General features: G+C 51.9%; 1 protein-coding gene across 1 annotated transcript in view; it reads left to right on the top strand.

Annotated features, from left to right (window-relative positions):
- Positions 1-14,557, top strand: part of EXOC6B (exocyst complex component 6B) — a 142,651-nt gene that overhangs the window by 86,477 nt on the left and 41,617 nt on the right. Inside the window, exon 19 of the mRNA XM_083367469.1 lies at positions 14,375-14,516. Coding sequence (XP_083223595.1) covers positions 14,375-14,516 — 142 coding nt within the window. The remainder of the gene's footprint in view (positions 1-14,374; positions 14,517-14,557) is intronic.

Below are 14,557 nucleotides of genomic sequence, written 5' to 3'. Positions count from 1 at the left end.
GTTGTGCAGCCTGGCCTCTGCGGGGAATTGTGAGTTGCCGGCCACGTGACTGCTAGAGGGCTTCTTCCACTGCACAGAATTAAACATTGCCGCATGCGTGTCAGGGGATTTTTTTTGGATTTTCTTTCAACTAGTTCTGTGGTTTAATCACCACCAATAAAGGGATAATCTAGTCGTGGTTTTATATTAGAGCTGTGGTGGCGCAGGGGTGAGAATGCAGCATTGCAGGCTGACTCTGCCGACTGCCGGCAGTTCGACCTTGACCGGCTCACGTTCGACTCAGCCTTCTGTCCTCCCGAGGTGGGTAAAATGAGGACCCAAATTGTTGGGGGAAAACAGGCTGACTTTGCAAACCGCTTAGAGAGGGCTGTGAAGCAGCGTGAAGCGGTATATAAGTCTAAGGGCTGTTGCTACAAGGATTCCGTGACGCTCTCTGAGCCCGGTTGTCTGCTTGCAGACACTTCATTGCCCCAGCATGTAGCATCATCAATGTGGGCAAGCGTTTACGTACAACAGTTTGCCCTGCCAGTGATGGTGGGGGTTGTGGTTTCTGTCCCCTGGTAGCATTTTTTAGCAGGGTATTGTTTTCTGTTGGATTGTTTGTCTTGTGTTAATCCCCGCTTATCTGGGTGTCGGCTGCCGGAGAGGATGTGCCCTGGTCTTTTGCTTTCCCCCTTGGCTTTCTTTTCATTGTTTCTTTTGAACGGGGCCTAAGTATGGTTTATTTCTGTACATCGGTTGTGGGCTGATGTGTCTGAATGCCAGACTTCCAGGAATTCCCCAGCACGGTTGGACTTGGTTTGGTCTAGGAGGCTCACAGTTTCTCGTTTGAAACTGCGGTTGAATTTGTGTCCTGAGATGAAGGATTCTCATTGGGGGGGGGTCCGACCCGGGTTGGTCGCCTTCCGAGCTTTTGGACTCGTGCTGGAGCCCCCATGCTGCGTGTGGTGCGCCGTTCTGTGTGTGGTGTTTCCATTGTGCCTTTTAACTGCTGGCTGGTCTTCTCAGACATCTCCTTCTGCCTTCTGCCTGTCCTGCATAGTGGCTGCTCCATCCTTACGTCGTATGTCGCAGGGGAGGGCTGTAGCCGGGGAACTCCCGGAGCAGAACGCAGCTTCTCCAGCAGAGCCGGTGGTGGGAATCTCTCCATTGAAGGAAGGAAGGGAGGGAGGAAGGGAGGAAGGAAGGAAGGAAGGAAGGAAGGAAGGAAAGGAGGGAGGGAGGGAGGGAGGGAGGAAGGAAGGAAGGAGGGAGGGAGGGGTGTTCCTGGGAGAAGCAAAAAGCCGCAGCGCAAAAAGTGCCCTCTTCTTCTTGCCTCTGAGAAAGTCTACGGTGTCACATCCCGACCACAGTTTCGAGGGATGAAGCTAGAGAATTCAGCTCTTCCTCACCTTGGAAGATAAACCAATCTCAAAAGCTATTAACAAGATCAGTCTTTATATTAAAAAAAGAAGGTGAAAGGTCAAATGTAAAGAAGCCACGCTGGAGAGGAGAGAGGCTGGTGTCTGGGGGGGGGAGGGGTGGCTCCTGGCTGCATTCCTCCTGGGGGGGGCACCCACCCCAATGACAGGATGCAGGAAACCCGCTGGGTTGTCACTGAGTGGTTCACTAATTCGGCAGAGGCTCTCGGCCAAAGGTCAGCCAGAGGCCCTTCGCGGTCCCCTTGCAGGGCCGGTTCCTGCCCGGAATATCGCATTGCGCCCCCATCTCTTCCCAACGTCTGGAGGATTCCCCAAGGCAGGTGATCTGGGGAGGGGGGGAGGCAAAGGGCCCCATAGCTGGGGGGGCTTCTGACCGCCCTGAGCCGCCCTGAGCCGTCTGAAAGAGGCCCACGGGCCCCTCCCGGTCGTCTTCCCCAGTACGGGCGGTCCCCTGCCTACGACCGACCGCAGTGGTGTGGAAAATTCCATCGCTCAGTGAGATGTTGGTTGAGTGAGCTTTGCCCCATTTTGCGACCTTTCTTGCCCCCGCTGTTAAGTGAATCACTGCAGTTGTTCAGTTAGACACGCGGTCATTAAATGGATCTGGCTTTCCCCCACCCTTGACTTCGTTCGTCAGAAGGTCGCAAAAGGGGACACGACAGCCGTCGTAAGCGTGAGTCAGTTGCCAAAGGCCCAAATTTTGATCAGGTGACCCCGGGTTTGCTGCAACAGTGGTCAGGGTGAGAAACATGCGTCCTAGGTCCCTGTTTCCTTTCTCCGAACGGTCGCTAAATGAACAGCTGCAAGTAGGGACCTACCTGCCCCCGTCGAGCTGTGTCTGGTCAGGGCTGGCCGGGACGGCAGCTGCGGTGGCTGGAGGGAGCTCAGTCCGGGAGACCCTCTGCAGCCCTCCTGGACCCCCGTCAGGAGAGGCCACCGAGACAAGGGACGGCACGAGGTCCCTGGGACCGGAAGGGGCTTTTCCAGAAAACATCCCCCCCCAACTTCACCAGAAAATCTCTGCTGCCAGGGGCCCCCGTCGGGCAGAAACTGCTTGAGGGCCCGGTCGCAGGTTTTCTGCAAGTCGGTTTCTCGTTTCCTGAAAAAGGCCGTGTGGGGGGGGGGCGCAGATCAGAGAGCGCAGCTGCTCGGTGCCCCCCCCCGTCTCAGAAGGCCAAAGGAGGGAGGAACATTCATCAGGAATCAAAGGCCACAAATGGGAAGCAGATAAACGGAAATGCTCGCCTTCAGCAAAGCACATGTGTGACCCACCCCCCGCCCCCACCCCTCCCTCTGGCGCTGGGCCGCAAGTCGGCAGGAGCCCCGGGCCAGAGGAGGGTCCGGAGGATCCCAGGCACCCTGAATGGCCCTGCAAGCGGGGGTGGGGTGGGGGGGTGGGTGGATAAGGATGTGGCTTCTCCCAGGGGACGAAAGGGTTAATTCAGCCGTGCGTCGCCGTACTCTTCCTCCTCTTCAGAAGCAGGTGGTAGGCTTCTCCACCTGGGCTTTCCTCCTAAGTCTTCCCCGGGGTTGGTGCCTCTGGGCCCAATCTGGGTGAGGAGGCCGCGGGGACCGCCTTCAGCAGCCGCCACCAAGCAGGCCAAGGCCCGAAGGAGGGGAGTGAAGGTCATTCCCGTGTGGCCTCAGATGGGCGCTGCCCTGGCTGGAGAAGATGGCTGCTCTTTTGGTCCAGTGGAAGCTCTGCAGAGAAGCTCCCTTTTGCTGGGTGTCACCTGGTTAGGGAAATGCACAGGTACAGGAAAGGTGGCACTCGACTCAGTGGTAGGAGCCCTGAGAAGGATCTCGGAGCCTTGCTGGACAATCACTTAAATACGAGCCAGCAGTGTGCTGCAGCTGCCAAAAAAGCCAATGCAATCCTAGGCTACGTTAGCAGTCTTCCAATATCTCAGGGGCTGCCACAAAGAAGGAGGAGGTCCAGCCAGTCTCCAAAGCCCCTGAAGGAGGCAGGAGAAGAAGCGACGGATGGAAACTAACCAAGGAGAGAAGCAACCTGGGACTCAGGAGAAACTTCCTGACCTTGAGAACAATTAAATCAGTGAAACGGCTCGCCTTCGGACGTTGTGGATATTCCGTCACTGGAGGTTTTAAAGAAGAGACCGGACAGCCATTTGTCCGAAATGGTAGGTGGTCTCCTGCTTGAATAGGGGGATGGACTAGAAGACCTCCAATGTCCCTTCAAATTCGGTTAGTCTGTTATACAGGTATGATCCTTACGAGCCATCGAAGGGGATGATCATCCTGATCTTATCCATTCAGTCGCCTTTGACTCTTAGCAACTCTGTGGGCAGCGCTCTCCTCCTCTTCGGATCTTGCATGACTTCCCACTAGGACAATAGACCGATTTCCTAACAATTTGGCTTGTTTGACTTCTGGAGTCAGCAAGGGTGGCTGTCCATAGCAGATTCTGGGAATTGTATGGATAAAGTTTATTTTGATTTCACCAAAGCCTTTACAGTATTTAATAACCCGTAGCATTCTGACGCAAAAGCCAGTGAATAATGGCTCAGATGACGCAACAATTCAACGTATGCTTTGCTTCTCTAGAGGCCACTTTTGAAGCACTTGGAGATACAATGATAGGATGGGTGACTTCTTAGAGCCAGGCTGTCTAACCTATTTTTTCATCCATTTATTTGTTCTATTAACTGTCAAACGTCCCTGAATTGGTTTTCCTTTGGATCTGCCAACCTCCCACGTGATCGGAGCGTGCAGGAGGGACTTTGGACCGCAGTCTTCCTCACTTACAGGTCTGGCACAAACAGTTGAGTGAAAAGAGCAACTAAGATGATTAAAGGCCTGGAGACAAACGTGAAGAAAGGTTGCAGGAATTGGGCACGGCCAGTCTGGGGAAAAGAAGGAACAGGGTTGACAGGATAGCTGCCCCAAAGGAGAAGAGGGGGTCCACCTGTTCCCCAAAGAACCTGAAGGCAGGACAAGAGACAAGAGGTGGGAACTGACCAAGGAGAGAAGCAACCTGGAATGAAGGAGAAGCTTCCTGACAGCGAGGACAGTTAAGCAGTGGAACAGCTTTGCCTTCAGAAATTGTGGGTGCTTCATCATTGGAGGTTTTTAAGAAGAGACTGGACAGCCATTGGTTTGGAATGCTCTAAGGCAGGCTCTTTTATGACTGGTGGACTACAACTCCCAGAATTCCTGAGCCAGCCACGCTGAGGGGAAAGGGAGAGGTTTCCAAGCTGAGCCACGCTGGCTCAGGAATTCTGGGAGTTGAAGTCCACCAGTCATGAGGGGGCCAAAGTTCCCTCATGCTGGCTCTGGAATTCTGGGAGTTGAAGTCCACCAGTCATAAAAGAGCCAAGGTTGCCTACCCCTGCCTAGGGTCTCCTGCCTGAGCAGGGGGTTGGACTAGGAGACCTTCAGGGTCCCTTCCAGGTCTATTCTGATTGAGAAGATCAGAACTAGCTCTATTTATCTTAATCATCCGGCAGTCCTTTCTTTCCGGCTTCCCCGGGGTAGGTAGCAGCAGGATGACCCTGGCCGAGGAGCGGAATTAATGAACGTTTGTTTTAACAGCGGTTCAATTTCAGTAGCTCTTAATGAGGCCTTTGATAACAAGGTTCTCTAATTAACAAGGCAGCTTTTCAGCCCTGCCCCTAATCCTCTAATTGTTAACACATTTTCTCCAAGTCGGTGTATTTTCTGGCCACAACAAAAATGGCCCTTTTCTCGTGATTGTCTCTCCTTTGGGACACGGGCTGGATCGATCACTCAGAGCAGATGGAAATGTAAATGAAATCAGAAGTTTCCAGTCCTGCTTGTTTTGAAGAATATGGAGTTTGTCAGGATTTGTAGGAAATGGTTTATAGCAGGTCGTGGCAGCTTCAGTTTTGTGGGTGGTGTCAGCAGCAACTGCAACTGACGGTGTGTGTCCCAAAGGTGCTTTTTCAGGAGGCAACTGGGCTCTCTTGTTTTTCTTTGAAGAAGGTTTGCTTCTCTGGCTGGATGGTGGGGAATCTTGGAAAAGCACCTTTGGGACAACCGTGACCTGGATAACTGAGGATCTCCGTAGACATTGTGTGTGTGTGTGTGTGTGTTTGCGTTGGGGTGGGGTGGAGGAACTCAACAGAGTAGCCTAGGGACGGTGAAGACCACCCCAGTTTCCAAACAGGGGTCATCACTGCCGCCCCTGTGCAGCTGGAAGCCACGGGAGACAAAATCGTGTGTGCAGAGGCTCCCCTTCTCTCCGGTGGGTGTGATCTACACAGAAGAGAACTAATTGTTGTAAAGGAGATGTAAATGACCCTCCTCGGGGGAAGACTGTAATCCAGCCGCAGGATCCCGCTTTCTGTTTGCCAGTTTTGCCTGTACATTTTAAAGGAGGTGTGGCCTGAACCATGTTAGCCTTGTTGTTTGGGGAAAAGCTATATTTCACTCCAACTCTCAAGCAGGTAAGAACCGTTAGCTCCAAAAAGGCATGAAGGGTGGGAAATTGTGGACTGAAATAAGCATTAAACTCAGTTTGTGGTATACCTAAGCAAGAATCAGAATAACAGAGCTGGAGGTCTTTTAGTCCAACTGGGAGACCTTAGAGCAGGGGGTCTTCCAACTTGGCCCTTGGATGACTTGTGGACTTCAACTCCCAGAATTCCTCAGCCGAGCAATTATGGGAGTTGAAGTCCACAAGTCATTAAAGGGCCAAGTTTGGAGACCCCTGTCTTAGACCAGGGGTAGGCAACCTCGGCTCTTTTATGACTCATGGACTTCAACTCCCAGAATTCCTGAGCCAGCCTGACTCAGGTTGGAAAGCTTTCCCTTTCCCCTCAGCATGGCTGGCTCAGGAATTCTGGGAGTTGAAGTCCATGAGTCATAAAAGAGCCGAGGTTGCCTACCCCTGTCTTAGACCATTTAAGACAAATGGCTGTCCAATCTCTTCTTAAAAACTTCCAAGTTTTGGAGCACCCACAACTTCTGGAGGCTCCACTGATTAATTGTTCTGTCAGGAAATTCCTCCTTAGTTCCAGGTTGCTTCTCTCTTTGCTTAGTTTCCATCCGCTGCTTCTTGTCCTGCCTTCAGGGCTTTGGAGAATGGGTGGACCCCCTCCTCTTTATGGCAGCCCCCCAAATATTAGAAGTCTGCTATCCTGTCACCCCTTGTCCTTCTGTTCATTAAACTAGACCTACCCAATTCCAGTCACTGTTCTTCTTCATACGATTTAGCCTCCAGCCTCCCCCCTCCCCCCCGATCATCCTTGTTGCTCTTCTCTGCACTCTTTCCAGAGTCTCAACATCTTCTTTACATCGTGGTGACCAAAACTGGCTGCCGTATTCCACGCCTGGCCTTTCCAAGGCATTATTAAGTGGTAGATTAATTACCTCTTGTGATCTTGATTTTATCCCTCTGTTAATGCAGCCTAGGAGAGCAGTGTGTGTGTGGGGGGAACAATAACTCACTTGACAAGACAGGAAATAAATCGGTTAGTGCACCAGGCCCTAGAATACCGGTGGGTGTACTAATTTTAGATAAGAGTCGCTGGAAAAGATAAAAAGACAGTGAAAAAAGCAGCACTTGCCCAAATGTAGAGAAACTGGCGCTAAGAAAATGGCCACTTTGGCAGATGCGCCCAAAGAAACGCAGCTGCTGGTCAAAGGGAGCGGGCAGGTGCACCGTCCGTCCGGCACTCCAGAGGAAATGGAAGGAGCAGAAGGAGCAGCGGCCTTGGCTGGCGGAGGCCCAGGGATCCGCGGCCGAAGGAGGGCAGGAGAGTCGGCAGCAACATCGCTGAAGGTCAAAGCCGGAGGATCCCGTGGAGTGAGAGAACACAAAAGTCCAGCCATCAATCAGGAGCTCTAGCTATAAAACAGTGTGAATTCCAAAATAACAGCTCCAAAGAACAGAGATTTATGACTGCTGGACTCCAGGCCTCTTGGATTTTTAGAGCTGTATTTTATAGCTGATGTGCCTCTTGCCCTGTTCCAGTCCAGCCCGTTGCATTTCAAGCAACTGCAGGAAACTGGCCACTTTCCCCCCCCCTTGCTCTACTCCCCCTCTCCCCCCCCCCAGCATGCGTAGGTCTTGGCTCTTACGGGCCTGGGCCATGGCAGATCCTTTGAGGCCCAGGTCAGGCAGAGGCTGGCGCTGCAATCCACTCTGGAGGGCCCAGTCCAGGCTCATCCCCTCAGAATTGGAAGCCTCCGGCCCATTATCCTCAGCCGTGGGATGTTCTTCTTCTTCAGTATGCATCTGACCTGTTCTCCATCAGAAGAGGAACTCATCGTTAGCTATGAAGTGTTTGCATCGTGGCACCCTACGCAGAGTTCCCTGCAGGGCTAGGGATGAACAGGCTACGTGGATGACAACGCTCCAAGCTTCTCCACCTTCAACCAGCTGAGGAGCTTCTTCAAAACAGAAGAGGATATGAAGAACGGTTGCAGGATTTGGGTTTGGCCAGTCTAGAGAAAATAAGGACATGATAGCAGCATTCCAGTATTTGAGGGGCTGCCTCAAAGAAAAGGAAGGGGTCAACTTATTCTCCAAAGCACCTGAAGGCAGGACAAGCAATAACGGATGGAAACCAGTCAAGGAGAGAAGCAACCTGGAATTAAGGATAAACTCCCTAACAGAGGACAATTAACCAGTGGAACAACCTGCCTCCAGAAGCTGTGAGGTTTTTAAGAAAAGACTAGACATCCATCTGTCTGAAATGGCATAGGGTCTCCTGCTTGAGCAGGGGCTGGACTAGAAGACCTCCAAGGTCCCTTCCAGCTCTGATTGAACTCACCCAACCACCTGGTGTGGGTCCTTGAGGGAACCGCAGGCCTCCAGCGCCTCCCCAGAGGGTCGGGGCCAGTCAGATCCTAGGTGGGGCAGGGTCGTTCTCACAGCAGGCACCACGACTGGAAGCTGCTTGGCCAAACCAGAGTTGTGCAGATCTGCTCGGGGACAGAAAGAAGGTGTGGAGGGACCTTCTCCAGATCTGGTGTTCCTTCTTCTGGCCAGGGAAAGAATGCCTTTTACTGGCCACCGGCCAGGAAGAGGCTTTGGTCTTGGAAGAAGGCAGAATCTCTGTGGAAATGTCACCTGGACCAGAGGCTTAGTCTTCTGAGCTTTTGGACTGGTGCTGGATCCCGTCCTCGGGAAAGTTCTCCCTAGCAGGATGCGTGCGTGGGTTCTGAGGTGAGGGAGGTCCCCTGTGGATGGGTCCCAGCTGAGTGCGAAAGCCCTTCTGTCCTGGTGACCGAGGCAGGTTGGGTCCTGCGTGTCCGCCCTCTTCTGCCTGGACGAGAGCAGTGAGCAGCTTGTCAGAGCAGCCCCCGAAGATCCAGGGCTGCAGGTGAGCCTCCCCCCCCCCCCCGCAAGCGGCTTTGAAAACTCTTCGCTTCAAGGTGGGAAAGCGGCCATTTCTGGAACAGAAGGGAGTGAAATGCACAATATATAACTGCAGAAGCCAAGCGGGAAAGACATCCTGCCCGTACCCTGATTTTTTTCTTTTTTTTCTTTTCTTTTTTTAAAAAATCAGTTGTAGAAAGAAGAGGAACATCTTCTTGTGCAAACATGTAATCAGGCAATGAAAAATTTCCTTGCCAAGGTTGCATCCCTGGAGTTACTTAGAAGATAATTGGAGTCTGATCTGGAAGGCTGGTTCAGGGCCCTGGGGATGCTTTGTTCTTTGCAAAGCAAGATCCGAATTCACCCCAAATCTCACTCCAAGCCACCTTGCAGTGCTCACAACCGTGCAAAAATTGGATTTATTCCTCCTCTCTCTGTGGAGTGTGGCTTCAAGGGTGACAAAAAGATAGTTCGGCAGTTTAGTCAAAAATGGCCACCAAACTCCTGTGTCTCTTTAGATTCCATCGCGCTGTGTAATTTTATTAAAGCCCCTATAAATCGCCACAACTCTGTTTCTCCGTTTATAGAAAGAAAGATCTCTCCTCGTTCATTTCTGAAAAACGATCACCGTGCAACACGTCACCCATGTTAGGTTGTAGGTAGGAAGAGCTTTTGTCTGCCCTGAATTTTCTGCTCATCGCAGACATCCGGCCTGCAACAACACCCACAATTAAGTGATAAATTATCAGAGTCCTTGCCGCTGGTTGCCCAAGGAGGAGAGGCTGTGCCCTTTTGCGTCCCAAGTTTACTCTTTCCATGCAAGTTGATTCATCTGCAAAATTCACATTTCCCATCATTTGTCATTCTTGTCATAAAACCACCGTACACTGAAGGATTGTCTCATTCCTCCTTTTGTAGGCTTTCTTAGAAAAAGTAGTGGTTGCCAGTGAATTTGAAGTTGAGGCAGAGCGGACACGGGCCAACTCCTTCTCAGGAGCAGAATGGAGCATTCAGAGTTTGGAGAGGTGTTCACGTGACCGGCGGCTGCCCTCAAGTTTTTAAGAGAAGACTGGACAGTTGTCTGCCCGAAATGGTAGAGCAGGCGTCTTCCAACCTGGCCCTTTGATGACTTGTAGACTTCAACTCCCAGAGTTCCTCAGCCAGGTACGCGTGCCTGGCTGAGGAATTCTGGCAGTTGAAGTCCACAAGTCATCCAAGGGCCAAGTTGGAAGACCCCTGTGGTAGAGGGTCTCCTGTTTGACTCGAGGACCACCAAGCCCCTTCCTACTCTGCGGTTCTGTTAAGTACGGTGCCACTTGAGGTCCCCGGATGAGTGTCGAAGAGCGAGTCAACAGCTGTTGGGGTCTTTGTGGAGAAATGGGACTTCGTTTCTAGAAGCAAAATGTCTCTAGACTAAACAAGAGTACAGGAGTGGCTGCCATCACCCCTCTTAGTGGATCTCTTGAAATGCATGATATACATCACAAATGTTGTGGTCGGTGTATAGAATGAGGGACCAGCATTTGGTGGACCTTTTCTGGTGGGTGATGGCACCCTGAAGAATTTCTCCTCCAGTGCTGATTGCAAGGCTTGTCCAAACGTCTCTCTCTCTCTCTCTCTCTCTCTCTCTCTCTCTCATTCTCTCTCTCTCTCTCATTCTCTCTCTCTCTCATTCTCTCTCTCTCTCTGTCTCTCATTCTCTCTGTCTCTCATTCTCTGTCTCTCATTCTCTCTCTCTCTCTCCCTCTCTCATTCTCTCTCTCATTCTCTCTCTCTCTCTCTCTCTCTCATTCTCTCTCTGTCTCTGTCTGTCTCTGTCTCTGTCTCTCTCTGTCTCTGTCTCCCTCTCCCCCCCCCCTCTCTCTCTCTCTCTCTCTCTCTCTCTCTCTCTCTCTCTCTCTCTCTCTCTCTCTCTCACATTCTCTCTCTCTCTTTCTCTCATTCTCTCTCTCTCTCATTCTCTCTCTCTCTCTCTGTCTCTCATTCTCTCTGTCTCTCATTCTCTGTCTCTCATTCTCTCTCTCTCTCTGTCTCTCTCTCTCTCTCTCTCTCTGTCTCTCTCTCTCATTCTCTCTCTCTCTTTGTTGCAGGGTGCCAGATCAGAGTTGTGCAGCCCTTTCCTGGATTATTCAGTCCTTCTGTAGATTCCTCTCACTAGAACAGAATAAAGAATTGTGGTTTTCTTCTCTCCTTTTGAAATCGCTCCCTTTGTTCTCCTCCCTGGCTTTTGGAGATGAGAAGGTATTATGTCTATTTAGAATAAAGCACTAATTTTACCTGGCAAAGAGAAGAAACTTTCCTTCATCCAAAACATTGTAAGCAGGGAGGATAATTAAAGGGGGGGGGGTTTGTCCCCAAGGCTTCATTAGCATTAAAAATAGACTTCAAAGGCTTGAATTCCAGTGGTGTGCCTTGTTCCACAGCTGAAAGTCTCAACTGCGTTTTGTGACCTTTTTCCCCCCAGAGCAAACGGGCCTGCTGTGGTGCAGAACTTCACGTGGGGGGTGTGAAGATGGCCTGGTCCAGAGGAGCACCGGGCTGTGGGTGGTGGGTGTGGGTGCGTCTGGTTTGGCAGGCCTGACCTCTGGACAGAGCCCCCTTTTGCTCTGCGTGTATTTTCCAGTCAAGACACTCCTGTTGGTTGAAGGGTCTTCCCACACACACCGCTAACTGCAACTTGAGCCCTTTCCCTAAGTCGCTGTTGCCCCCCCCCCCCCCACTCGTGCCTTCCTTGGCCTTCTCCGCCTGGCGGCTGGCAGTGCACCTTCTGAAAGAAACCCTGAGTCCTCCTTCCGGGGGGGGGCTCTCGCTGAGTCCATCAGGGAGAGAAAAGGACACTTGGGGGTCGCTGAACTGGGACCTTGAGTGTTGACCAAGAAATCCTGGGAAACTGGGAGCAAAGTAAGAATGGAAGCTGAGGGATTTTGCGCCGCTGCCTCTCTGCAAGCCAGACTGGCTAACAGGAGAAGAGAGTGGGAAGGGGTCCCTGGAGGTCCTCTAGTCCGACAGCAGGAGATCCTAAAGCATTTCAGACAAATGGCGGTCCCGTCTCTTCTTCAAAACCTTCTGCACCGGAGCAACTACAGCTTCGGGAGGCAAGGCGTCAGGCTAGTTGATTCTTTTCCCTGCCGGCAGATTTCTCCTCTGCTCCAGGTTGCGCCCTGCCTACCGTTTCAGCATCTTTTTGATTCACGATTCCACCGTTGGGAGCCACTCCTGGCTTGGAAGCTTCTAGCTGACCTTGTTCCTAGAATAATAGATCGGCCGGCCTTTGTGTAGCCTGGGCTGCAAAAGCCGGAAGCCGCCTCTTCTCAGGATTTCAAGGCGTAGACCTGAAGAGGTGGACTGAGGCCCCCCCCCCCGTGTTTTGGTGGTCCTGAGTCTTCAAGGTGACCCACGATGGCTTTGGGGCTTTTAACCGCAAAAATACCAACATGGCTGGTGCCTTGAAAGGCAGGTTTTCTAAATGAAGGTGAGCTCCAATGGAAGCGGTGGACTCTCCGTCTCTCGCAGGACACTGCCAAGGTCATTCTCTGGGGTCTGGCCGTCCTCCCTTCTCCGTCGTGGCTCTGGCCTCCCGTTTTGGCTTCAGTAGACTTCTCCTTTCTTTGTCTTGTTCTTCTTACTCTCACTCACTCACTCTCTGATTCTCATTCTTCTCTCTCTCTCCACTCTGTTGTTTTTAAGCACGGGAAAAATAGGAATTCCCGTCTTTTTTTTTGCAGGAATGTAATCAGCCTCACCCAGTTTATTATCTCTCTCGCACTTGCTGTCTGCGTTCTCTCTTTGGATTCTGGGCCTGGATGGCTTTCCTTGGCAGCTGCCTCTCCCTCCTTGTAATTTCCCCCAAGGCTTCACAATTAATCACGAAAGATTTATCTGTAGTGAGCAACAGGCAGAGTTCAGCTGATCACGTTCCTCCCTCCGGGCAAGATGGGGCACGTGGAGGAGCGGAGTGCCACATCCAGAGAAGCCGCTCATCGGCATCGGTCACTGCCTGGTTTCCATGCAGGTTTCTCGCCTCCCCAAATACCTGCAAATGGACTCTGAAGGTAGAATACCTGTGAAGATTCTCCGTCCTCCAGGGTCACGGTTGCCCCAAACGTGTTTTTCCAAAAGGCAACTGGACTTCCCTGGTTTTTCTCCTTGAAGAAGTTTTGCTTCTCATCCAAGAAGCTTCTTCAGTTCTGCCTAAATGGTGGAGAATGGAAGGATTTACATTCCTTGCAGTCATCTGGTCATTCATACTCTCTTTGAGAGTCATTGAGGCCACCTGGAGGTTAACCTAGGCTCCACACCCATTTGACCCCCGTTTGCACTATTCAGGTGACCCCGGGGGCACAGAAAAACCCCCAAGGGGCTTCAGCGACTCTCAGAGAGAGTGCTAATGGCCAGATGACTGCAAGGAATGCAAATCCTTCCATCCTCCACCATTCAGGCAGAACTGAAGAAGCTTCTTGGATGAGAAGTGAAATGTCTTCAAAAAAGAGAGCACCTTTTAGAGTGAAGATCGTGCTGAATCTTGGAAGATTTGATTCCACTTAGATCAGAGGTGTCCAATCTTGACAACTTGAAGACTTGTAGACTTTAGCTCAGTGTGTGTGTGTGTGTGTGTGAGAGAGATTCCCACCTGGCTTGCCTCAGTCTTTACACTATGAAAATGGAAGTAAAAGACAGTCCTTGACTTATGACCACAACTGAGCTTAAAATTTCTGTTGCTAAGCGAGACAGTTGTTCAATGAATTTTACCCCATTTTACAGCCTTTCTTGCCACGGTTGTTAAATGAATCACTGCTGTTGTTAAGTTACTCACACGTTAAATGAACCCGGCTTCCCCCCCCCTCGACTTTGCTTGTCAGAAGCTGACAAAAGGGGATCACGTGGCCCCCCTGGGGCGCTGCGACCGTCATAAATGTGAGTCGGCTGCCAAGTGTCTGACTTCTGATCACTTGACCGGGGGATGCCGGGATGGTCATATAAGTGTGGAAAACGGTCCTACGTCACTTCGGTGCCCTGGTCATTTGCCGGCAGCCTGGCCTGAGTGGTGGTGGGGCTCTTCCCGACGGCCGTCCATCCTGTCTTCCGGGGCTTTGGAATGATTTGGGCTATTTTCGGGTCTCTGGACACGAGGGGCGCAGGCAGCTTCCCGCGGGGGCATCGTTGCTCTTGCGTATCGTCCTGACCCTTCGCAGGGGAGGCTGCAAAATGTAGAGACAGAAATACATAAAATGTAGAGACAGAAATATCCAAACACGGGGTTGGAGACGCTGACGTACCAAAACTTGTGTTCCCCAATTTTTTAAGCTCCCCAATTCTCTCGAGTGCCGTGAATGGAGGCGGCTTGAGACAGGAGCTGCGTTCAAAGAGAGCTTCTGTGGCCTTTCAGGGAACGGGTGGACAGGAACGTCTGGATCTGTCTCTTAGCAATTGTAGGTCTTGAGTCTGGCTTTGTGTTATTTCCCGTCTACCCTGAGGGGCCCCTTGTGATGGGTTGTTTCAGTTGGGGGACACGCACGAGACGCAAATGGGGGGGTGAACGGCCTGTGGGGAAAGTTGCTTGGGAAAAGGGGCTGCCGGGCACAGGTGCGCTGCCAGCACTTCCCCCTGCTCCGAGACTCACCTGGAGGCCTCTCTCTCTGCTTTCCAGGGCAAGGTAGCGCAGACCGCCTGCATGTCCGCCTGCAAGCACCTGTCCACCTCGCTGATGCAGCAGCTCCTGGAAGCCGAAGTCCGGCAGCTGTCCTTGGGCGCCCTGCAGCAGTTCAGCCTGGACGTGGCGGAGTGCGAACGTAAGGCTGTCGCTCGCTTGGGGTCTGGAGCTGGTTACGGG

The sequence above is a fragment of the Vipera ursinii genome (genome assembly GCF_947247035.1).
Source record: "Vipera ursinii genome assembly, chromosome: 7".
Lineage (NCBI taxonomy): Eukaryota > Metazoa > Chordata > Lepidosauria > Squamata > Viperidae > Vipera > Vipera ursinii.
This window is presented reverse-complemented; position numbering and strand designations above follow the sequence as displayed.